The sequence below is a fragment of the Doryrhamphus excisus genome, chromosome 17 (genome assembly GCF_030265055.1).
Source record: "Doryrhamphus excisus isolate RoL2022-K1 chromosome 17, RoL_Dexc_1.0, whole genome shotgun sequence".
Taxonomy (NCBI): Eukaryota; Metazoa; Chordata; class Actinopteri; order Syngnathiformes; family Syngnathidae; genus Doryrhamphus; species Doryrhamphus excisus.
This window is the reverse complement of record NC_080482.1, coordinates 10267886-10295224: the sequence shown is the minus strand read 5'-3', so window position 1 is coordinate 10295224 and position 27339 is coordinate 10267886. Positions and strand designations below refer to the sequence as shown.

Below are 27339 nucleotides of genomic sequence, written 5' to 3'. Positions count from 1 at the left end.
ACAGGGTTGGATGGAGGAGATTAATTTGCTGTGGCGACCCCTGAAGGGAAAAACCGAAAGAGAAAGAAGAATATTATGGATAAGATAAGGACTATGCATTACGCACAATGTATGCATTTATGACAAGTACGAAAATGAAACAATATATCATATATATCATCACATATCATCATTATCCATAATCGTGTGTTCACTCTTCATGCTCTGTGATTGGCCAGTCACACACAGCAAATGCCCCTACCTAGGCAGTAGCCACGGAGGAGCATACACTAACTCCAACAATATTCAATTTATTATCACGGAAATTATTTTAACACGGCTCAGCGTGGAACCGATTAACTGCTATAAACAAGGGACGACGACGACGACATACAAATGCAGTAGAGCAGGGGTCTCAAACTCAATTTACTTGGGGGCCACTGGAGCTAGGGTCTGGGTGAGACTGGGCCGCATCAGGTTTTCCAAAAAAAAAAAAAAAAAAACGCATTTATTAAAAACAAAAAATGTTAAAACATCGCTTTGGTTCCAGTTTTCTACAAGAAAAGCTCTGATAAAACATTCCACTGTTCTCAAATATCTTAATTTTTATTTTTCTACACAAAATAAGATGAAAAATAAATAAACAAATCAAGAATAAAGAAAATCAATCAATCAGTAATAAATAAATATAATAATAATAAAACGGCAAATAATAAAAACTTAAGAAACCACATATAGTTGGTGGGTAGACAAATTATTTTTTTCAGATTAAAATGAACAAAGCATTATTAGAGCCCTGTAGACATGACAAAACACGACTATAGTCACATTTATACTCGTTTTATTTACAACATATTGCGCAACTGCAGGGTCTTGAGACACATGCTAACTCGCAAACTAGAGAGCTAGCGACCTAAACGGTAGCCTTCAAGTTATTTCCTTTAAACTTAAATAGCCAAAAACGTACCACTTCCACACGGATAGGGAGGATAACTATTAACAGTTATTTAACCTTTAACATGAACATTAATCAAACGTAATAATTTTTTCTGGGTACATGATACCATACAGCATCCATATCAAACTTGCGCGGGCCGCACTAACATTAAACTTTCATATCAAGGCGGGGGCCTCAAACTAGTGTCCTGTGGGCCACATTTGGCCCGCGGGCCGCATGTTTGAGACCCCTGCAGTAGCGTTATAGGATGTCTACCGGGGTACATTATAGTCATTTACGGCCATGAATGTCTGGTTACCTGAAAAAAAGTTGCTGCTCTCATAATACAGTGGGACAAAAGTGGAAATCATAGCTTTCAATAAGCATTAACATGTCGTCATAGTTGTGCATTCATTTAAATGAAAACATATGTTGATGAATGCACACTGCAGGATAATCATTCCCTCCCCCCCACCTTTCATGTGTAATTCATTCATAGTCTCAGTGGGTTCTGTCAAGTAATGGATTGCAGTCCTGTGGAGGAGGGAGCAGCACGCCTACACTAAGCATTTGACTAATGCCCTAACGTTCGTTTGGGTGACCTGACAACATTAAGTATATGTTCATGTGACACACTGATGTTCATTTAGTCCTCAGAATGAGTGCTCGGCGTCGTCCTAAAAGGAGCAGGTTGCCAGTTTCCTGAAGAATAATATACACTCTCGGACATTGAGTCATAAACATACGTTCTGAACCATTAAAATCTTCTGGTGCAATCCATGCACTTGACTTTTCCCATTCGTCACCCCATGGAACGTCTTCCACGGTCATGAGACGTAGGAGTAAATAAAACCAGTGGACACTTCCATCAGGATCCTATTCAGGTTTCTGACGTGTTTTTTTTTTTTTTTTGACAGTATGCTTTATTTTTTAGGCCCTCAAATGATATACTTGAGTGTCCAGCGTTGAACTTTTTACCCAGCTAAAAGTCAGCCAAGGAGCTTGACTGTGCCTGGAAGATCTCCAGGCAGCAGACAAGAGCGCAAAGTGATGGTATGTGTTTATCCAAACGCTGCCTCCTTCTCTGTTCCTTTGCATTCACGTCTGATTTAGGACTTGTCTCAAGGTTTAAGCTTTGATTTACCCCCCATCTTCAGTTTCCTCGCGTCCTCCTCCAGCAGTGCTGTGAGAGTTCCTCCATCAGTCTTTATGAATCTCATGTAAAAGGAAATAAAAAGTTGCATACTGAAAAGGGGTGGGTTCAAAAAGACACTCCTTCGGTTTTTGTGAGTGCATCGCCTGCCAAAACATTCAGGCCGTTCAAGGTGATGCAAAGGCTTTTGAAGCAGTTAAATCATAAAACACCAAACCTCACAATGAGAATACTCGGCTGTGTTGCATGTGGACCTTCACTAGACGTCCTGTGGTGTTTCCCACAACGTAAATTATCATTTTCAATGGGGCGCTGGTCACGGTTTTGGTGTTTATTACGTTTTTATTGTTTTTTTTGTGCCATACCGAACCCCTAAGCAAGTGTGCAGCTGTATGGATGTTCATCTTGTTATGTTTGTTTACATTCGGGAGCAGCTGTTAGCTTTGAGCGCCCCTTCTCTACGCGGAGCGATGCAAGATCCCCGTGGAGATATGAAGGAGGAGAGGCTCCAAAGCGAGAGTGAACAGCAAAAAAGACGGTATCAACCATGTTTATCGTGAGGTAAAACATATCAAACAGTTATTATTATTATTTTTTTTGTTCACAAATTATTTCAAATAGACGGGAAATCATATGTATGTCTGTGGCTGACACAGCAACTATAATCTCCAAATTTGACATAATTAGTGTACTAATTAAACAACGCTGCTGTCTAAAATACAACATTTCTCAATCCACACAAGTAGCATATAATTTTAGTTACACATTACTTACAGTCACATAGTGTCTAAGGCAAAAGTGGATTAGAAAGTTTTTAAAAAGTGTCCGGTATTGCTCTTTATCACATACTACAGTATTAATTGTCCCTGTACCCTAGAAACCACCAATGAATGATACGGGAAAAGGCCAAAATGATACTGTGTCAAAGCCCAGGGCAGTGATACTGATAAAATATAGAGTTTAACCATGTCCAGTATCAGCCCCCGTAGCTGTCCGCTCTGGTATCGTGCCTGTGAAACAACCAATCAGAGAACAGTGCACGAGCGTGAACACACAGCGCTTGTTTTGCTGCCGTCTGTGCTCTGTCAACATGTCAGTGGTTAAATAGTATAGTAAATATTAGTATAATAGTAAACATTAAATAGTATGTGATAATAAGCTCATGATTAAATACAGTAAACCTCGGATATATCGGACTCGGATATATCGGAAATTCGCTCACAACTGACAGATAAATACGCATATAACGGATTTCGCTTATATCGGACAAAACCAGTGGGAACAATTGAATCCGATATATCCGAGGTTTACTGTAGTATGTGATAATAAGTGCCAGTAACTCGACCTTCGGCCTCGGGCTGATACTGGCACTTGGGGGCATGATACCTGGCCTGATACCAGACAAACCATGTGATAACCTATAAGTATCATAGAATTTGTGTGCCGAACTGCATCACAAGCTCAATTCAATAAATTTCCGTCATCAAAAAAAAAAAAACTTTAATTAAAGGCAGCACCACCAAATTATGAAAAAAAGTGTGATTTATACTCGGTAACAGTTGACTCGGGTACAGTACGTTTTGGTTTGATTTGGACCTTCTGGAAGAGATTACTGACGCTAACCGAGGTTCCACTGTCGTAACTTACTGGCACTTATTCTATGTAAAGACAAATCCCCATTCATCATTCTGTCTTTCCTGTTTGGAATCAGGAGAAAAAGATACAGTGCAGTGCAGCCGTTTTGTTTTCACAGGACTCAGTCATGCCTGCTGCGGTCAAGATGATCTCTGTGTTGTTATAACATGATGTCAAATGCTTTGTCTCGCCCTTTTTAAACCACTTTTTTTTTTACTAAAACTGATTATTTGTACGAGACAGTAGGGTATGGGGACTGGGAAGCCAGGACCTCTTCCTGCAGGGAGTAAACACTCTCATTGGGAATCAAGCAGAGCGTAAGAAGAGTTTGGGCTGGGGATTAAGACCAGACCAGACAGGACCAAACTGGACAGGGCATCGGTAGAGCCGCCCCAGCAGCTTGTGGCTATGTTGCCCCGGCAACAGCCTGCCCCGTCCACTTCCTAGAATCAGCCAGTTGACTTTGTAGTGTCTTCCAATTGGCCCTGAACCTGTCCTTGTTTGCCAATTAGGAAAGGATTGTGATGACTAGTCTAATCCCGGCCTTGGCATTCCTACTCTATCTCACAGGCGGATATTTGAAAACAAATAAAAGCCGGGAAGTCGCAAGGTTCATCGCTAAATTAAAGAGTTGCGAGGAAAGGAATAACACGCCAAGGGTTTTTTTGGTTTCCAGAAGCCGCAGCAGCGAGGCCAAAGTGCAACACGGGTTTAAGGAAAAAAAGGCCACAGACTGAAAACAAGAGGAATGGGCGTGCCTCGTGGAATTCAATTAAACGAAAGCTCTTGTCAACAAAGCTCTTCATGTCAACTTTCTTAATGTGACTTTCTTGGGACCTTTTATTCCCAGTGAATTCAATCAAATGCTGCGAATAAGCAAACTAATCAACGTCCAAACACTTAAGGGAAAAGAAAAGCATGTCTGGTGCATATAGCCGCATTCAATATTTGGCTTCCCGTCTCAGATGAACTCCCACAGGGATCACTGCAGAGAATGGAATTCTCCATTTGGTGGTGCAATACTGTAATAATTAAACTCTGCACAATGTCCTTCATCCTGACTGGACAAATTCTGATTTCCTTGAAATCCAGTCACAGCTGTGGTATTTAGCAAGCTTCCAGACCTGCTCCAAAGTTCTGAGTCACTGGATGTGAAAGAGATGGAGCTTTGTCGGGAAGATCTTACTACTTTCACATTCCTCAACCAATTAAAACCATCCCGACATCAAAATGTTGAAATAATTCGAGAAACGATGGCTTTCCATTGACCTGGTTCCACATTTTCTGTGATCAAATTCCTCTTGAAAATGAATGAAGAATTTTTACATTCCACATTCCAAAGTTGGACCAATGTGAGAAACAACATGACAAAATATGAAGGTGGTGTCATTTAGAAGTGTTTTCTGCATGTACAACTATTAAAAGATGATTTTGTTGATATTTTTTGTTCATTTTACATTCTATTCTGTCTCTATTTTTTATGATATATTGTTCCCTATTAGAAATTAGCAACCTGGTACACGTTAAACACAGGGGGCACTAATTTCGTAGGCCTGGTGCATCTGCCCTGCGCCACGCCTACTTCGTGCCAACCAAATTTTCAAATTTTTGTGAGCAGCGCAGCACAGCGCACTCACGCCCCCGTCCTTCTCACCGGTGTAAGTGGCAAAGAGGGAGGAAAAAAGCCGTTAGACCAATCAAATGACCGCAGTCCAGTCCTGCGTATTTAAAATAATTTAAAAGGTTCATGCACGACGTACAGTTATATTAAACGCAGCATTTATTTAGTGTAGAGCCGACCCTGGTTGGCATCATACTTTCAGCTGCCGTCAGGTTGAGTTCCCATTATGCCTTTGATTTGACATCAGATGTGATGGGACAATTATTACAAAAATGTACATTACATTAAATAGTGGTTGCTGGTTGCATTGAAATGTGCCTGACACTCTGAAAAACCTGATTGAGAGGTTTTGGTGACATATGTGCACTGTGCGCCTGTCAGCCAATTTACCACTCTGCAGGTTGCGCTTCACCTGCGCCAAAAATAGACCAGGTCGGAGCTTGTGATCTTTCAGTGCACTTTTGGCGCGCTGTTTTGTCACAAAATTGTCACTGCAGCAAGATGAAAATGTGGACACCTCCCCTGGTGCGCCACCACAGTCATTTTGGTGCAGTCCAATTACCAAATTGTCTGCATAGTGTTGGACTGGACCAAATTACCACTGTGTGGGCTGCGCCACACTCTGCCACCCTTTGCGCTGCGCCACAAAATTAGTAACTGCTGCGACATGGAGAAGTAGGATTACATAAACTCTGCTTCTTCCTGCTACTTTTCGGACATGATGAACTGTGCTCATGTGATGTACTTCCCTCTAACTTTGTAGAGGGCTGCGCTTCACCTGCGCCAAGAATAGACCAGGTCGGAGCTGGTGATCTTTCAGCGCACTTTTGGCGCGCTGTTTTGTCACAAAATTGTCACTGCGGCAAGCTGAAACTGTGGACACCTCCACTGGTGCGCCATGGCGGCCATCTTGGCACAGTCCAGTCTAACAAATTACCAAATTGTCTGGGTAGTGTTGAACTGGACCAAATTACCACTGTGTGGGCTGCGCCACACTCTGCCACCCTTTGCGCGGCGCCACGAAATTAGTAACTGCTCCGACATGGAGAAGTAGGATTACATAAACTCTGCTTCTTCCTGCTACTTTTCGGACATGATGAACTGTGCTCATGTGATGTACTTCCCTCTAACTTTGTAGTGGGTTGCGCTTCACCTGCGCCAAGAATAGACCAGGTCGGAGCTTGTGATCTTTCAGTGCACTTTTGCTGCGCTGTTTTGTCACAAAATTATCACTGCAGCAAGCTGAAAATGTGGACACTTCTCATGGTGCGCCACCACAGCCATTTTGGTGCAGTCCAGTCTAACAAATTACCAAATTGTCTGCGTAGTGTTGGACTGGACCAAATTACCACTGTGTGTGGGTAACTGCTGCAACATGGAGAAGCAGGATTGCATAAACTCTGCTTCTTCCTACTACTTTTCGGACATGATGAACTGTGCTCATGTGATGTACTTCCCTCTGACTTTGTACAGCATGTTACCATACAGTAGTCGATCCAAAAGCCCTGTGAGGCCTGGAATCTGGAGTTCACTCTGACCCAGATCCTTCTCTCCTCGCAGTCACGTCTTGGCCCTCGCATGGCCTCAGGGGTCAGCACACTGACGTCATGCACCCTCCCCCTCTTCTCGCTCTTTCGTTTTTGGAAGCCTGTGCCATCAGGAGTTGATTTAACCCCCGCGTTGGCCACTCCAGTTCTAACACTCTGAAATGGAAATACTACATGACCCCCTCAGGTCGCAACAAGCCCTTTTGTTTTTTGAAATAATACATATTTATGTATCAGGCTTTTGGATCTGGGGGTATAAAGTTCCCATCTGTGCTGGAGTGAGTTCACTGATACTTACTGTAATCTTACATGATTGTTAGTTATTCTTGCTCAAAACCACATCTCTCCCAAGACCATAAAAACAAGCCAAGGATTTATGAAAGCGCTCTCATGAGGAAATAATCCAATCTTTGGAATAGCCTTGATGATCCTTTCCAGGTATGTGGGTGTCAGCTTGTTGTTCAGATGGTGCTTAAACTGTCACAGGAACACAAACCTTCTAAGCTACTTCCTTCCAGATACAGACGGCTTTTGCTAGCTGCCTTATTTGTAAAGGCCCCCTGTTATGTAAAAGTGACATTTTAATGTTGTTATGTGTCCTGAGAGATGGTTTATGATACGTATGAACAAGTACACCACAGTCTGTATCTGCATTTGTTCACCCATCTAAATTGTCTGTATCCGTATCTGTACTCAGAATAGGCATGATTAACCGGAAATGGGCGGGGACATGATTTTAAGTCTGCAATGGATAAGACAATGAGGAATTGCAATATTTATTGTTTATTAAGCAGCTATATATGTACTTTGTATGAATAGAATACAGACAGACTTGCTGAAGCATGAGCAGTGATTACATTATGCAATGTTTTTGTTTTTTAAATAAACTTCATTCCTAACAACTACTGATCAGCATACACACACAATGAGATTTTCCCTTATGGATACGGATAATTGACATCTGTACACGTTTCATACTCGTAATTGGAAAAAATGCATTATATGTATAACACATAATGAGTATCCGATTGATTCTTAGTTTATGAGACTCAAACCCAAGAAAAATCATCTTTTGAGACAGGAGGCACTCATGAAGGAAAAAAAACGCTTTCCTCATGATAACCTGCTCCTGCTATATTAGCCCAGCCTATGTACTTACCAGTACTTCCCTAACATTTTGTAAGTAAAATACAAGGCTTTGCTACACATCTTAAATAAAACTTTGTCAGTCAATTTTGATTGTTTTGTTTTTCAACAGCTAGCAGGCTAAAATCTATGGGTAATGTTTACACCATATTTGTGTCTTCCTGTCCCACTTCTTAGCTGCACGATGGAGGAGTGGTTAGCACGCAGGCCACACAGCTAGGAGAACCTCGGCCATCTCTGTGTGGAGTTTGCATGTTCTTCCTGTGCATGCGTGGGGTTTCCTCCCACATTCCAAAAATGTTAATTATAGGTTAATAATAGGTTAATAGGTGATTCCAAATTGTCCATAGGTATGAATGTGAGTGTGAATGGTTGTTTGTCTATATGTGCCCTGTGATTGGCTGGCGACCAGTCCAAGGTGTACCCCGCCTCTCGCCCGAAGACAGCTGGGATAGGCTCCAGCACGCCCGCAACCCTCGTGTGCATGTGAAAAGTGAAAAAAGTCCACAATGATGCTTCAGACACACATTAATCCCAATCTAAATTATTGTTATTTTATTGTCTTTAAATTATTATTTATTCTAAATTATTTAAATTATTTGTACAAATTACTGTTTACTATTTATTCTCCACATTATTATTTATAATTTATTATTACACAGGAGCCAGGCAACAACATTTCATTGGCAATTTCACTGCTGTGTTATTGTGCAATGACAATAAAGAAAGTCTATGTCTATCTAGTATTGACAACACACTTTTAATAGACTATAGTATTGTGCGACCTCTGAAAAATATATACAATTGCAGAAAAATACTATAATATTTAAAAAAAAATTGACAGCTAACATAATTTGTCAGCGCATATTTCCACACACAGGGAGTCATGCCTTTTTGTTGTTTTCATTCCCGGCAAGCACATACCTGCCGTACCTGGCAGTGTTGGCAACATAGTGTTCAGTTTCATGGTAATATTGTGTTGATCTAATCTTGACGTCATGGTTACATGGGTCGATGACAGACCGGCTTGGAATTTTTATGATACGTAGATAGATGGAGTGTCAAATGTACATGAAAAATTGAAAAACAAAAGCTGAATACCTTGAAAGTCATGCACAGGTACTCCGAACACAGCTGCTCTTGCTGGCATTTTGCTATCATATTTCTGATGAATTTATTCAGTCAAGAAACCCAGAAAAGTCTTGTTAGCTGATATGAAATGGAAAAATTTAAATAATAGAATGCCATGCAGATATTTAGAACAATGAAATCAGACAGAACGGTACATTAAAAAGTATAATGGTCCACTTTTATTCTATAATCATTAATTATGTATATTATGCAAACATCTATGTACTTGAGCTACAATTCCTTTGTTGATTTTTGTGCGTCTTTCTGTTTATTTCTACTATGCAAGGTGATGTTTTTCATGAGTAGCTAGTAGGAGGAAGGACTGACTTGATAATAATATGTCACATTTATTTTCCGTCCATATTCTCAAGTGTGATTGAGCCTCCCGTGGTCTTAAATATTCTGCATTATTATGCATGCATCTTTCTGCTTATTTCTATTGTGCAAGATGGCGGCAGGAGGATAGGAGGAAAGCTTCAATTGATTACATGACACAACTACATCCATGCACATGTGCTTGATAATGAGCGAGCGTGCCTTGGCTTTGATTTTGTGGATTATTCCGCATTGTAGATTATTCCAGATGGCAGGAGGTTTAAACGCATTGACATTTTGACATGTTCAGGTTGCGTGCGTGCTGCTTTTTTGCTTGAGCAATGACGACGGGCCCCGGCCCTCTCTTGATCTTAAACGTCATTATGTGGTTATCATCGCCGCTGCGGTGGGAATGAAAAAGCCATCGCATCCTGCCAGAGGGGCTGCGTCACTTATCGCCAGGCTGCGTTCCAGTAGTGCTGTAATGTTTAGTCAACCCGATACTGTCGCCACACTCTTCTTACGCCATTGTTAGGCCTCGTCATTGTGCGCCAAGTGTACGATCGCTGTGTTTTCAGACATAACACTCCCTGCTTCTGTGTGAGTGCTTATACTTAAACGGTGACAGGGTGGGCTTTGTGGTGGATCTGGTTGGTGGTCCACGCTCTGATCACATCACTATTATTCCTGTGTTGATGATGTTCTTAGAACAGAAGGAAACGGGAGACGTTTGTTTGTTAACCCGGCTTGTTTCTTTTCCCACTTTCTGTTTCATTTGAGCTAGGGCTGGGCAATGTGGACCAAAATACATATTCCGATATATTTAGGTGGAATATCGAGCCAGCCGTGTTGTTTGGTCAAGAGACAGTGCCACTGAGGAAATGACACAAAACAGAACTGGAGGTAGCAGAGATGAGGATGCTGAGGTTCTCATTGGGAGTGACCAGGATGGATAGGATCAGGAAGGAGTACATCAGAGGGACATTACATGTTAGACAGATGCAGAAGACAGGGTTGGATGGAGGAGATTGATTTGCTCTGGTGACCCCTGAATGGAAAAGCCCAGAAAGATTGAAGAAGAATAATTTTACAAATTTGAGATTTTTGACATTTTTACTGACTTGAGTGGGGAAAAAAACCCAAAGGTTTTTCACGTTCATCAGAATGGGGTAACTGTTAACTGTGCGGTAAGACGGGGCTTAAAATCACCAAAATATAATAAATACTTGATGTATATTTTATGCAGAAGTAGTGGAAACAATGTACGAGGATGCTGAGGTTCTCATTGGGAGTGACCAGGATGGATAGGATCAGGAAGGAGTACATCTGAGGGACATTACATGTTAGAGGCCTTGGAGATAAAGTCAGAGAGGCCAGACTGAGATGGTTGGGACATGTCCAGAGGAGAGATAGTGAATATATTGGTAGAAGGATGCTGCCTTTAGACGAAGACCAAAGAGGAGGTTTATGGATGTAGTGAAGGAGGACATGAGGGTAGTTCGTGTGAGAGAGACAGATGCAGAAGACAGGGTTGGATGGAGGAGATTGATTTGCTGTGGCGACCCCTGAAGGGAAACGCCCAAAAAGAAGAAGATAGTACTATATTTCTAATATGAAGTTGTAATAACATAAAAAGCATATTACATAACAAATGCATATTATTAGAAGTATATTGTTTCATATGTTATTAAGTATATTCCTATTCTTATTCTTGCATCTCCAGGCTTATAAACAAACCGAAAGAAAAACAATGTCCGACCGCTTCGACTGTGACAACTGCAAGGAGTCCCTGTACGGCCGCAAGTACATCCAGTCGGACGACAGCCCCTACTGCATCCCCTGTTACGACAGCCTCTTCTCCAACACGTGCGACGAGTGCAAGGAGCTGATCGGCCATGACGCCAGGGTACGTGTTTGTTTTGATTTCCCCCCCCCCCCCCCAAAAAAAAAACATTTACGCAAGAATGCCATATACTATGATGTCATGCCAACACACTGTGAACCCATTGTATACAATTACAGAGATAAAAGTATCATTCACGAAACAAAGTATGTTAAGGCTAATTTAGCAAGCAAATTATCGACAATCAACTTCAAACATAATCTGCCCTTAATGGGTCACTAACATGAAGTGGACCATTCCAGACTGAGTGATTAGCATTGCATTGAAAAGGGCCAACAAGTTATCAACACCCTCAAGGGCAGCACATTAGAAATTACGCTGTCGTTTTCTTGCTGCTGTTATGCACTATTCACTTTTTATGTGTGCGCTAACATGGCTTATCATGACACAGTCAAAGGATTTTGGGAGATTTTTCCGTCATGATGTCATCATGAAAAGCATACCACGCACCAAACCTCCTTCCCTCTTTTCATTCTAGCGAGCAGTAAGAGAAGAGAGCGATGCCACGTGTTTTGCTGTGACACATTTTGAGTCACTTGGATTTTATGTGAAAAGAAGCCGAGGTATACCGCAGTCAGAACCGCAACAGTGATGTAATTCTTGCCCAGGGGTCTCAAACACGGGGCCCGCGGGCCAAATGTGGCACGCAGGACACTAGTTTGAGGCCACCCGCCTTGATATGAAAGTTTAATGTTAGTGCGGCCCGCGCAAGTTTGATATGGATGCTGTATGGTATCATGTACCCAGAAAAAAATATTATGTTTGATTAATGTTCATGTTAAAGGTTAAATAACTGTTAATAGTTATCCTCCCTATCCGTGTGGAAGTGGTACGTTTTTGACTATTTAAGTTTAAAGGAAATAACTTGAAGGCCACTGTTTAGGTCGCTAGGTCTCTAATTTGCGAGTTAGCATGTGTCTCAAGACCCTGCAGTTGCGTAATATGTTGTAAATAAAAAAGTATAAATGTGACTATAGTCGTGTTTTGTCATGTCTACAGGGCTCTAATAATGCTTTGTTCATTTTAATCTGAAAAAAATAATTTGTCTACCCACCAACTATATGTGGTTTCTTAAGTTTTTATTATTTGCCGTTTTATTATTATTATTATTATTATTTATTTATTACTGATTGATTGATTTTCTTTATTCTTGATTTGTTTATTTATTTTCATCTTATTTTGTGCAGAAAAATGAAAAGTAAGATATTTGAGAACAGTGGAATGTTTTATCAGAGCTTTTCTTGTAGAAAATCGAAACCAAAGCAAAGTTTCTTCATTTTTCTGTTTTTAATAAATGCGTTTTTTGGAGGGTTTTTTTGAAAACCTGATGCGACCCAGTCTCGCCCAGACCCGAGCTCCAGTGGCTCCCAAGTAAATAGAGTTTGAGACCCCTGTTCTTGCCGAATAGCTATCCCAATATGAGCTGCTTTAATTACTTTAATTACTTTAATTACCTCTTTGCAACAGTAGCAGGAAACATGAACTTAACACAATAAGGATCCCTATTGCCGTTTCTAAATGCTAGTAGCTCACAAAAGATTATTTCTACACTTTTTACGAGGTTAGTCCTTCTTGTAAAGTGCCACCAATTGACACCCGCGCCCTTTTTGTGTTCCACCAGGAGCTGTTCTATGAGGACAGGCACTACCACGAGCACTGCTTCCGCTGTTTTCGATGCGACCGCTCCCTGGCGGACGAACCTTTTACCAACCAGGAGGACGCACTGCTCTGCAATGACTGCTACTGCAACGAGTTCTCCTCCAAATGCGTCGCTTGCGATAAGATCGTCATGCCGGGTGAGTGTGGGTAATTTGAAGACCACAAGCTTCTGGTTTTGGAATTGATTCCAAAATATAACCCAAAATATCCAGGAAAATATGTTTTTGGGTCAAATTTTGGCCGTCAGAATCTTTTTGGAGGCATTTTAAAAGGCAATTGACATGCAAGGGTTTGCGTTTTTTTTTGGTCAACACAGTTTTCTTTCCCTTTTGTGCATTATAACACAAAAAAAGAGTTAATTTCAGCTAGCTTACACCTATACACCAATTTCGACTATGGATCCCTCTAAAAAAAATGGTTTGATATACACGCTGTTATCATGCACTAACATGTACACTGATGATAACATCTAATAGTTGCAGTATCTTACCGTATTTCTATTATTTAAAACACTACTGAAACGTCTTCTCTCTTGATTGATACACATACTTATGCTAGTTCTGTCAACAACAACAGCGGCAACAACACTTACGATGTCCGCTCTCATTGGGATGGCTGTGTCTTCCAGCACAAGACGTCTGCTCCAATCCTCAGGCAAAAAATGCTGATGGCAAACGAGCATCTTGCAGAGTCTTTGTAGCGAAATCAAGAGCTCGCTATCCACTCTTTCGTCTGTGAATGACGCTGTGACTAGCAATTAGTGAGGCGTCGTGTTAGTTAGCGAGTATCAATGCACAGAGTAGTGTTTTAAATCATCATAATACAGCAAGATACTGCAACCATTACATGTTATCAGTGTACATGTTAATGCATGATCACATGTATATCAAATCATGCAACGTTGTTAGAGGGTCGAAATAGATGTATCCCAATGACAGTATTGTAAGCTAGCTGAAATTAACTTGTTATTATGCACAGAAAATGGAAAGAAATGTGTGGTCATGTTCAACATAAGGATTGAGAATGATGGTCAAAATTCCCCAAAAGTGCATTTTCCCCTTTAACTCACACTATAGTGTAAAAAGTGCCTAGTGGCTTTGTACAATAATGTCAATTGTTGTTTGTATTTGTTCATAGCAGCACAGTGCAGAGCGGTTAGCACGCAGGCCTCACAGTTAGGAGACCCGAGTTCGATTCCACCCTCGGCCATCTCTGTGTGGAGATAGCATGTTCTCCCTGTGCATGCGTGGGTTTTCTCTGGGTACTCTGGTTTCCTCCCACATTCCAAAAACATGCTAGGTTAATTGGCGACTCCAAATTGTCCATAGGTATGAATGTGAGTGTGAATGGTTGTTTGTCTATATGTGCCCTGTGATTGGCTGGCGACCAGTCCAGGGTGTACCCCGCCTCTCGCTCAAAGACAGCTGGGATAGGCTCCAGCACCCCCGCCGCCCTCGTGAGGATAAGCGGTAGAAAATGAATGAATGAATGAATGAATGAATGTATTTGTTTATGCCGCCACTGAAGGGTACCAATGATGGCAAAGAGTAAAAGTGTGCTGATAGCCATTGAACATCCTACTGGAAGTTGCAATATAAGAAAGCATATTGTTGCATTGTAAGGTATGAGAAATGCAATTAGTTATTATTTATAAATAAATATATATATTTATAAATAAATAAATATAAATAAATATAAGTAAATATAAAAATATAAATAAATATAAATTAATTAATTAAAATAAATTAATATTATCTATTAAAAATTATTTAAATTATTTGTACAAATTACTGTTTACGCTGTACATTGTTCATATTTGATGTCATTATTATTTATTATTATACGGGAGCCAGGCAACGACATTTCGTTGACAATTTCACTGCTGTGTTATTGTGCAATGACAATAAAGTCTATCTATCTATCTACAAAGAAATGATTACAACAAAAATTATTATAACAAAAAAGTACCAGTGATGGCAAAAAGGAAAAGATGTCTGATCGCCATCGAACACTAAATCAACTTTTAATGCAACCATCAACCATCATCACAAAACGCATAGTGTTGGACATTTATTTGTGTACTGGATTTCATTCAATGATGCATGTGTATTTCAGGATCTTGGTGCTGAATGTGTATTTTTTAAATACTGTAGTACTGCAATGCATGTGAGTTTTCCATACATGATATGAGTCTTGAATCCTCCGTCTGCAGTTAGTACAGAAAGTAGATAGGACCCTGAAACCACAGCGTCATCACTGAACAACCCAGCAAGTACTGTAAAGTGAAAAAAAAAGTGGGAGAAGATGGATTATTCAATGACACAAAGAGGGAAAATCGTAAGAATCCATCCTGTACGGCCTGTCGCCAGTTTCCAGCAGCGGTAACCCAATGTGGGGCTTGTGGTATTATGATTCAAAGAAATTACCAATAAATCAAAATAGCTTTTTATGCATTTGTGCAATTCTAGTACATTATTCAAGCAGTCCTGTGAAAAGACCGCAAAACAAACATTACTAAAAGATTTTTCTTTTCCAATCCAGTGAAAGTCTGCCTGTGTTTTTCCGTCGTCTCCAGGTACAAGGAAGCTGGAGTATGCGGGATCCACGTGGCACGAGGGCTGCTTCATCTGCCACAGTTGCGAACAGCCCATCGGCTCCAAGTCCTTCATCCCTGAGAAGGACGAGCACTACTGCGTGTCGTGCTACGAGGACAAGTTCGCGCCGCGCTGCACTCGCTGTAAAAAAGTCAGTGAATGCATCCAGTGAAAGACACAAACACTAGAAGGGTTCAATTAACTAAACCGTAACTGCGAATGACATCCTGGCTGCAACAAAAGTACTTAAAACATCCGTGGCTACATAATGTCATCTTGCTTATTAACTATATACACAAAAGGGTGAAATTCTGTGCTATTATTTTTCTGACCGGTAAGTTTGTTGACTTGTAGGACGCTATGATTTCCGCGTTCACAGAATTGCGGATGGAATCACAGAATTGGCCAATAAAAACGGAATTTAATGTTTAACGCAGAATCACGCAGACATTTACATAATTTGAATGAATGTTGTCGTCATGTGGGGGAGTATTTACCCGACAGATGGCTCAATTGTGGCAGATACAAAAACCTAATCACAAAGCGTGAATGGAAGTTAGCAAAGTGTCTAGCAAAGTGTCTAGCTATGAAAATAGCTAAAATTGTACTATGCTAATATGCTATGCTAATTAATATACTAACATGCAGCATAATAATGTGTAAAAACTAAAGTGTCTATATATGTCCAGTTATGAAAATGGCTAAAAATGCTACTATGCTGATGTTACAATGCTAGAATGCTAACATGCCAATTTTAACATGCTAACACCTAGCATGATAGTGCTAAGTGTTTATATATGTGTCTACCTTTGAAAATAGCTGCAAATGCTACTATGCTAATGTTACAATGCTAGAATGCTAACATGCCAATTTTAGCATGCTAACACCGAGCATGATATTGCTAAGTGTTTATATATGTGTCTACCTTTGAAAATAGCTGCAAATGCTACTATGCTAATGTTACAATGCTAGAATGCTAACATGCCAATTTTAGCATGCTAACACAGAGCATGAGAGTGCTAAGTGTTTATATATGTGTCTACCTTTGAAAATAGCTGCAAATGCGAGTATACTGTCATTAGCATGCTAGCAATACTAACACCTAGTATGATGTACCAGTAAAAGTAAATGTCACAAATGAGTTGAGAATTTAGATGGCGTGAATGGAAGTTAGCAGAGGTTAGCTTAGTTTAGCACACTCGTGTGGTTGTGTGTGTGCGACCACGTTGTGTTTATTTACGGCTTTAAAGGGGACCTATTGTGCTTATTCCACTTTATGACCTATTATGACCTATAATATGTTATTATAATGTTGTATTTTTGTGTTAAACTATGCCAAAGTGTCAGATTATGAGGTTTGCGCATTTGGAGGTGAGCCCTTAAAGAAGTTTGGGATGATTTCAGAGAGTTTTTTTTTTATAATTCCGGCTTACTGTGACATCACAGTGTCTCTGACTTCCTTATATGGGTGTACCCGGGTACAAGCTGTTAGCTGTACGAGTGGAATCGGACCAATCACAGTGGAGTGGGCATACCCATAGGCAGGAAACAGGCCGTTTTGGAAATCCAAGGAAATACAGCTAGAGTAGGTGCAGATTCTTGAAGATCTAGAAAGCTTTCTGTGCACGTTATCATGTGTAACTGCTCTATAGGAGTCCACAACTCAATACAAAAGGCCAAAAATGAAAGTAATAGGTCTCCTTTAATGTAAGCAACGTTTGCCGATGACAACGTGCAGGTTCTGAGTAAAAAAATATGATTAGAAATGTAATTAAATGTGATTATGCATAAACGGGGCATACATGGCATAAATTTGTTTCTCCATCACAATCCACAGTATTTTCATGGCCTTTACAGTCTTATATCCTGTTCTAATAAATTACTGGCTGTTCTGTGGACAGTAGCATGTGAAACTCCATCCTACATCGTAATAGTTTGGGAGGATTTACAATGGAAACTGCAAAAATGTACACAGTTCAGAAGTGAACTGTTCTTTCTGGAAACGGTCTTAAGTGGGACATAAAACAGATCTGTGCTTTGGTCTGGAGTCGTAATGTACCTTCACTATGAAAATAGATGTCATCAGGGCAACTTTACCTTCATGCTTCCAGACTCTGGCGAAAGGTGGTGTGACCTACCGGGACGAGCCGTGGCACAAGGAGTGTTTCGTGTGCAGCAGCTGTAAAACGCAGCTGGCCGGCCAGCACTTCACCTCACGGGATGACAGCCCGTACTGCCTCAAGTGCTTCGGTAGCCTCTACGCCAAGAAATGCGAGGCCTGCAGCAAACCAATCACAGGTAAGATCATTGTGGACATGGTCTTATCATACACTTAAGAATTTACATTGAGGAACATCGCATCCTTATATTCTTTGCACAATTCAACATCCAAAAAGAGTTCAAAAAGGAGTAGGAAGAAGCAACAATTATATCATCCAAACCGATCGCCATGTCTCAACAATTACTGATAACATTCAGTAAATTTACACTTCCTGTGTTTGACATTTATGTTATTTATTTTTATATTGATATGCTAGGTTAATTGGCGACTCCAAATTGTCCATAGGTATGAATGCGAGTGTGAATGGTTGTTTGTCTATATGTGCCCTGTGATTGGCTGGTGACCAGTCCAAGGTGTACCCCGCCTCTCGCCTGAAGACAGCTGGGATAGGCTCCAGCACCCCTCGTGACCTTCGTGAGGAAAAGCGGTAGAAAATGAATGAATGAATGAATGTTTTATGTGTGATACTTTATTTTGCTAACGTTATCATGCTAATGTTATCATGCTAGCAATGTTAGCATGTTGGTAATGCTAACATTAGCATACTATAATATGTGGAAAGTGTTTATATAAAAGTGTCTAGCTATGAAAATGGCTAAAATAGTACTATGCTAATGTGCTATGCTAATTAGTATGCTAACATGCAGCATAATCATGTGTAAAAAATAAAGTGTCTATATATGTCCAGTTATGAAAATGGCTAAAAATGCTACTATGCTAATGTTACCATGCTAGAATGCTAACATGCCAATTTTAGCATGCTAACACCGAGCATGATAGTGCTAAGTGTTTATATATGTCTACCTTTGAAAATAGCTGCAAATGCTACTATGCTAATGTTACAATGCTAGAATGCTAACATGCCAATTTTAACATGCTAACACCGAGCATGATAGTGCTAAGTGTTTATATATGTGTCTACCTTTGAAAATAGCTGCAAATGCTGGTATGCGGACATTAGCATGCTAGCAATGCTAACACCTAGTATGATGTACCGGTAAGAGTAAATGTCCCAAATGAGTTAAGAATTTAGATGGTCTGAAACGGTTGAGAAATGTTAAAATTAGAATTTTAGATCACCCCCAAAATTTAATCAGTTCTTCCATATTTCCGACAATTTCTGAAAACGTCATCAAAATTAGTTAAAAACTTTCCACGTTATTTTGAACACAAAGATAAATGCATGATGATTGTTATTGTTAATAATAATTATTATTTTAATATATTTTTATATATAGTATAATAAAATATAAGTGTGTTCATCATAATTGCCAGGTTTCGGCGGGGGGAAGTACATCTCCTTCGAGGACCGCCAGTGGCATCAGCTTTGCTTCACCTGCTCCCAGTGCTCCGTGTCGCTGGTGGGCGCCGGCTTCTTCCCCAACGGGGAACGCATCCTGTGCCGCGAGTGCCACAACAGCCTATAAAGGACCCCCGAAATCCTCCTTCCACTCGTGTCACAGCCTTTTTACCTGAAGCCAAAGTCCTTACCCAGCAAGGTAAAATCAGGCAAACGAATGCAAAAAATGGTAATTATATGGACCACCACAAAGCACCACAAAACTGTTTCTGTAGTGCCTTAAAGCAACATGATGATAATCATTTTTAAGAGGTGGGACTCTGGTTTACTGTAGTGCAATTTATTGTCCTCACAGTTTTAATGCTGTAACTGCATTTTGAATGTTTGCTTTCTCCCACACAATCACTGCATTCATCATCTTTACATCTTGTAAATATATACCATATTTTTTTTTTTTGTCCCAAAAAAACTAAATCATTAATATTTACAATAAGGGCAGTCTTATGGATGGTATATAAATTGGTTATTAACAAGGTTAATTCTTTATGACAGGAGTGACCAAAGTGCGGCCCAGAGGCCATTTCTAGGTGAGGGCTGTTTTTTTATTGCCCCGCGGCACATTTAAAAATATTATTTAACAACAAAAAAAGTGGAATAATCTATAGTAATTTTACAAGAAGAAGTAAAATATTAGGATATATATATGGTGGTATATATATGATGGTTTATATATATATATGTATTAGGAGAATTACAAGAATTACATCATATTAATATGATGATTAGTAGCAAAGTTTGAATATGAAAAAGTACTTTAAAATTAAATAATTTTAAGTCATAATATTACATTTAAGTTTTTTTTAGAAAATTTGGTTTTCAGAAAAATTATAATATGAGAATAAAAAAATGAAAATATTATGGGAATAAAAAGTGATACAAGAAGAAAGAAGAAGTAAACAACAACTGAAATAACAAAAAAATAGCTGTAATTTTACAAAAATTGCAGAATATTAACAGAAAAAGTTGCAATTTTACAAGCATAAACTTTTAAAAATGTAAAATTATAATGCAAAATAATCAAATTTAATTGATCGCGTTAAACATGGAGTTGAAATATACTTTTTAAAAGCCATAATATTATGAGAAACAAATCCCTGCTTTAGGAAGACGTAATACACTGTGATAAGCCTTATGATAGACTTTACTTAAAATAATTAAGTTATTCTTTTAAAATGTGTAACAGCATTAGCTATGCATAAACAATCTTTATAAAAGTACCTTTAGCAATGGTTTCCAAATTATTTGATTACTAACGATGCTGTTAATGCTTTTTGCCATATCATATGCTAATGATAGCCTGAAATAACTAATTGTGAGCTTCATGTTGAAAATGATAGTTTATAATATCTTTTTATAACAGCATTGTTAACCTACTAATCACCAATTTATAAACCCTTTATAAGAGATTATTATAAAGCGGTGCCAAACCATCAATTTGTATGTCGTCGACGTGAACAATCAAGTAAATTTGCACTCTACTGCTACCATTTTGCATGCACATAAAATAAACACACACAATACAATACAAAAAAACACTGCACAAAACCACTTTTTTGTCATTTCTCTGATTGCTGAACTTTACGTATTCTTTTTTTTTATTATTTAAATATGCCTGCTTCTTTTCTACGATAACTGAAACTTATTTTTTAATCACTTTTCTATCTCTAAGGGAACATTTTTTACCTTTCTGGTGCTCACCCTGTAATACCATTTTGTCCCTCAAGAGGAGCTAGTGAGTCGAACATGTGGGAAAGTTCTGTTCCAATTCGAAGAATGCTAGTGTTTGTTCTTGGACGGCAATTATTCTGGTACTCTGCTGCCCCCTTTTGGTGTGAAGCCTTTTTTACGATTGCCTCCAGATTACACCTAAAAGCATCCAGAAATTATAATCCTAAAGAGGCTGCCTTACTTTTTACGTGTAATGTCGGCGTATGCATGTCTTACTTTATTTTTATGTCTTACTTTTCTCTCCTTTTTTTTTATTGTAACATATGTGACAAAAGTATTACAAAATATATATATTTCATCATTTCAGCTTTGATGCTGGTGAGTCAGAGTTGGCAAATGTGCTTTTTTTTATAAGAAAAAGATACGTCTTCGAAAAAGAGACGTTTTATCGGTATGATGTTACTGTAAATCAAAAATGTTAACAAATCCCAAAATAATGACGAGTTGTGTTTGTTGGTGGAAAATAAAGGGAGTAAAGTATGTGTGCTGTCTGTCTTGGTGTGGTACGGTATTTCAGGAGGAAAAAGACTTTTGCTCTTCCAAGGAAATCATTAAGATTTGTGTTGCAGTGTGAATGAAAATTACAAAAATTCGGAGTTCAATTTTTTTTTTTCTTGGAAAATATGCCTTAAAAGTTCAAAAAAAACTTGTAGATCAAACTACAGTCTACCATTTAACTTTGCTTTTGCTTTTTCTTTGGCTTTCTTTTCTCTTTTTGTGATGCCACTCCAGAAGGGCACACAAAGCTTTCTAGTTCTTCCAGAATCTGCACCTATTCAGCTGTATTTCTTTGGATTTCGGTCTTCCTGCGAAAACGGTCTGTTTTAATGTATTCCACCCATGGCCCGCCTCCAGGCACCAACCACAGCGAAGTGTCACTGTGGTCACACTTGCGAGTGCTTAAAAGGACTTGATTTTTTTTTACTTAGATTTTTCCCGCTAGCTGCTAACAGTATAAAAGTTGATAATAAACGGCAATGTATCTTTTAAAATGTCGACTTTTAACATAGAGAGCTTATCTGGCTTACAACCACGCCCATATAAGGAAGTCCGCTCCTCTGTGACATCACAAAAGACGTCCTGCACGTCTTTTGCAGAGTGTTTTGAGCCTCCCAAACTTCTTTCAAGGCTTCTTTCAAATGCGCAAACCTCGTTATCTGAAACTTTGGCATTGTTTAACACAATAATACAACATTCTAACTACGTTTATAGGTCAGAAAAGTGGAAAAAGCATAACGGGTGCCACTTTAAATATGTTAGCAACATGCGTAAATTGATTTTACTATGCAAATGCTAAAACAATAGCTAATAGCATAATGACTAGCATGAAAATGAGCAAAGAAGCTTTCCATAAAACTGTATTGAACTAATTATTTTTCCTGAGATATAGTCTTATGCTGCTTTGCCAACACAAAAAACACTCACGCATTTCAGCAGTACCTATAAACCGCCACTAGGTGACTCTTTGCTTTGCTTGTCCATTACAGGTATCTTCAAATGGTGAGTAGTTTGCATTATATTGGTTTATTATTAGCTGAGTTTTTGCAGAAATAAATGTAAATAAATGTTTTATGATGGCCACAGTTTGACCCTGGAACAGATGAATGCGCTTACATTATTTCCTGTAATAACGATTTAGTGCGTTGATGCTTGCATACAGGAGGTATTTGTGTGTTTTCTGCGATAACAAGCTCATATAAGTGTCTAAACACGCACACACCGCCATGTTTATGCTTAGTCAACTGTTTTACCACCTTCATGGAGTACACACACAGAATAACAGATACACGCTCCTGTTGGTAAAACTCCCTGCCGCCCTCTCAGATTTTTTCACCAAAAAAGGAAATGGAAAACTCATAGCTGCTTGGGGTGGGGGGTAGGGGGGGTGAGTGTGGGAGAGAGGAAGGAGGATGTTCACATCTGGAGTTGCTCCACGACACTTTCAGCAAGGGCAGGGGGCGGGGGGGTCAGGAACAGCAGCGTTTGTCCGCCATTTTTGGGATTATTGACAGGAGGCCGGCAGTGTCAGCAAGGACAGTTGCTAAGGTTAGCATGCAAGGCTAACATTACTGCAGTTTAGTAGCAAATGGATTACAGTGACATCACACTTTTCCACGGAGTTAATGCCTTTAACTTTTTTCAAAGTTTTATTTTTATTTGATAGATTGACATCTCGGCTGCACGGCGGTCGAGTGGTTAGCGCGCAGACCTCACAGCTAGGAGACCCGAGTTCAATTCCACCCTCGGCCATCTCTGTGTGGAGTTTGCATGTTCTCCCCGTGCATGTGTGGGTTTTCTCCGGGTACTCCGGTTTCCTCCCACATTCCAAAAACATGCTAGGTTAATTGGTGACTCCAAATTGTCCATAGGTATGAATGTGAGTGTGAATGGTTGTTTGTCTATATGTGCCCTGTGATTGGCTGGCGACCAGTCCAGGGTGTACCCCGCCTCTCCCCCGAAGACAGCTGGGATAGGCTCCAGCACCCCCCGTGACCCTCGTGAGGATAAGCGGTAGAAAATGAATGAATGAAGATTGACATCTCTACTCTCATCTCTACTCAAAGTAATGGGAACAAGTTGATGGAGTGCTACTAAATATCAAGAAAGTGAACAAAACTATAAAAATAATAGATCATGGTGCAATTTTCCAAGGATTATTATTCCATAGCAAAGTATTAACAACCTTTTAATAATTATTTTGAATGATATATAGGTACTTTATCCAGATCATGCCCATACGTACCCATGTTCCTTTTACTAAGGAGTGGCTTTCGTCGGCCACTCTACCATACAGGCCTGATTGGTGGATTGCTGCAGAGATGGTTGTCCTTCTGGAAGGCTCTCCTCTCTCCACAGAGGAACACTGGAGCTCTGACAGAGTGACCATCGGGGCCTTGGTCACCTCCCTGACTAAGGCCCTTCTTCCCCGATCGCTCAGTTTAGAAGGCCGGCCAGCTCTAGGAAGAGTCCTGGTGGTTCCAAACGTCTTCCATTTACGAATAATGGAGGCCACTGTGCTCATTGGGACCTTCAAAGCAGCAGAAATTTTTCTGTATCCTTCCCCAGATTTGTGCCTCAAGACAATCCTGTCTCGCAGGTCTACAGACAGTCCTTTTGACTTCATGCTTGGTGTTTGTGCTCTGACATGCACAGTCAACTGTGGGACCTTATATAGACAGGTGTGTGCCTTTCCAAATCATGTCCAATCAACTGAATTTACTGTAGGTGGACTCCAATTAAGCTGTAGAAAGATCTCAAGGATGATCAGTGGAAAAAAGATGCACCAGAGCTTAATTTTGAGCTTCATGGCAAAGGCTGTGAATACTTATGTAAATGTGATTTCTTAGTTTTCTATTTTTAATAAATTCAAAAAAAGTAAAAAAAAAAAAACCTTTTTCACATTGTCATAATGGAGTATTTTGTGTAGAATTTTGAGGTAAGAGATTAAATTAATACAATTTGGAATGAGGCTGTAACATGACAAAATGTGGAAAAAGTGAAGCGCTGTGAATACTTTCCGGATGCACTGTATGTTTCCTGGTTGCATTTATCATCCCAGTTCAAGGTGAGAATAATTACTTTAAATTAGGGATGTCCGGATCTGGTCTTCCGGATCGGGATCCGTGTCCAATCTGAAGAAAACGCAAGGCCAAAACGCAACATTAATATGCGGACATGTCCACAGTGTACAATAATGAATTTAGTTTCATATTGGATATTAGGCTCCGTAGCAACAGCGGTAGTTCCCCTTCACTTCACTACAGACCATCAATTATTTATTGGGTTGTATATCATATAACCAAGCGGGTGAGGATTACCATAATGTTAAGGGAGTCGGAACTGCAGGAGGCATGCTTATTAATATTCTCACGCCATTTATCTCGTCAAGTGACCTCAACACATACAACAATACTTCCGGCCTTCAAAAAAACATGGCTCGGGACAACCTACTTTAAATTGTTTGAATTCGAGTTAAAATATTCAGCTGTCACTTTCTGTCAGAAAACCTTCTTTATTACTACAATAAGTCTCAAATATCTACACGTGGTTATATTTTGTGATGGTTTATAAAGTGCAATATTACGGTGCAATCAAAAGGAGGCAATCCCACTATAGTTTGTTTGACTGATCATTGTTCAATTAATACATGTATAGTTCCCTCTTGTGGTCAAATATTTTAGTTACATTGCAGCACGGGTATAATACTTGAAATCTGCATGTATTCTGTGCACAGTCTAATGTACTACTGTATACTTGTCACCAGTTACTATCATTTGATGAAAGGACTTATTGTACTTACATTACAATATTGTGATGCAACCTTCAACTGCAATACCTTTATATTTCGGTGTAATTTTGGAAAATACTTCAACCCTCCCACCCAAAAAACTGCAGAATTGTTAAAAGTGTGGAATGTAACTTCAACACATTGTGGACTTTTAACAACTTATTAGTAATTTTTGCCCGTGCGGTTCTGAATATTTCCAAAAGAGGGCAGCAGAAACACACTTTATTGTTCTCAAATGGGGCTTGTAGTTAAAAAAATAATAAACACTATACATACATTGAGGTAATGAAGTACTTGATCCTGCTGTAAATCTGGCTCCCTACAAATATATGACATTTTACCAGTCCATTGAGTGGAAAAGTTATTTTACAATGTATTCCAATAGGAGTGTATACAATGCCATGGACACCCTTTATTTAATATATTTTCATCTTTTGTTGACTTAATTACATGTTAAAACCAATGCAATGTAGGTAGAAATATGTCATGTCATTACATATTACTCGGCTTTTAGCCAGCAAAACTAATGGACTTTGTTTTTTGAATATTCTGCAGGTCAATCAGGTCAAAAAAAATGCACTGAGGGCACTACAATGGCCCCCAGGTCAGACTTTGGACACCACTGCTTGTTACGCAATGTGCACATTTAGCAGCCTTACTTTTATTCGTTTCTGAAAACAAACCATCCGTCACCCTTGACCCCAAACCAGAGTTACCCAGTGTTTAAATAGTCAGCGTTAATGAGTGACATCACCAAAGGTCTTGATAACAAAACCAGACTATTCACGATTATTAATGCAGACGATATTGTGAGCAAGTGGAAAAATGTCCTTAATGGCTTGCAGAGCATGCGATCATGATCACACTGTGAGCCAGGCCTGGTGTTTGCAAAAAGAAAACATTTCAATATGGATTATTCCCTCAGCAAGTCCTCCGGGTGAACTTGGATTTGGATTTTTTTTTTTTTTTTTTTTGCTTGATAGGAATGACAAAAAGCATCGGGAAATTGTATGAATAGTATAAACAGTCATAATTTAAAATGACGTTAATGGAACAACGTTACAGGTTTGTGTAACAATAAAGTGCAGCCCTGAGCTCATCTCCACGGCAACCAAGCACTACCACAGCACACTTGAGAAAGCCTTAAAAAGTCAATGTGAAGGCTCAAAAACAATAATAGAATCATAAAAGGACGCCTGCACATGTGCTATCATAGTTTTAAATTGTGAACATACATATAGGGCAGGGGTCTGCAACCCGCGGCTCTGGAACCGCATACAGCTCTTTATTCTCTTTATTTGGTTTATTCATCTATGTACAGTCTTCCCTCGCTACATCTTCGTTCAAACACCGCACCCTCTCTCTATTTGGATTTTCACATAATTAATTACAAAATTACACTTATTAGTATTTTTAAAAATGCATATTTAAGCAAATAAGCGTTGTCAAGTATAAAAATGGGTAAATGAAGTAACTAAATGGACTAAAATACAAATACATGGAGAAAAAGCATTTTAATTAAGTACATTGGCCATTAGGGTACACCCTGGACTGGTCGCCAGCCAATCACAGGGCACATATAGACAAACAACCATTCACACTCACATTCATACCTATGGACAATTTGGAGTCACCAATTAACCTAGCATGTTTTTGGAATGTGGGAGGAAACCGGAGTACCCGGAGAAAACCCACGCATGCACGGGGATGGCTGAGGGTGGAATTGAACTCGGGTCTCCTCGCTGTGAGGCTTGCGCGCTAACCACTCAACCGTCGTGCAGCCTTAGGTGTCAATGTATCCGTTATAAACAAATATCTGTTACGGATAATGCATTTTTGTCAGAGTACATTTTCTACGTTTTTTTCTAACTTTTACATTCCGAGGAGCCTTGCGGATGACATCACGGTCCACGGATTCCACGCCCAAACTCTGAGCAGGCGGTCCATCCATGATGATGTTCATCATGTTGTCATGATGTTGTCATTATCCATATTCGTGTTTAAAGAAAATTATCATTATGTATTCACTCTTTATGTTCTGTGATTGGCCAGTCACACACAG

The 27339-nt window shown here is 39.5% G+C and overlaps 1 protein-coding gene across 2 annotated transcripts in view; it reads left to right on the top strand.

Annotated features, from left to right (window-relative positions):
• Positions 1-21471, top strand: part of fhl3a (four and a half LIM domains 3a) — a 46522-nt gene extending 25051 nt beyond the window's left edge. Inside the window, exons 1-6 of one of the 2 annotated variants that reach the window (XM_058053438.1) lie at positions 7016-7310; positions 11188-11370; positions 12989-13163; positions 15602-15771; positions 17732-17918; positions 19177-21471. In XM_058053438.1, coding sequence (XP_057909421.1) covers positions 11215-11370; positions 12989-13163; positions 15602-15771; positions 17732-17918; positions 19177-19328 — 840 coding nt within the window. In that variant the 5' untranslated portion in view covers positions 7016-7310; positions 11188-11214 and the 3' untranslated portion in view covers positions 19329-21471. Of the gene's footprint in view, positions 1-7015; positions 7311-11187; positions 11371-12988; positions 13164-15601; positions 15772-17731; positions 17919-19176 lie in introns of those variants that run through there. The other variant, XM_058053439.1, reaches the window with a different exon arrangement.
• Positions 21472-27339: the final 5868 nt, after the last annotated feature.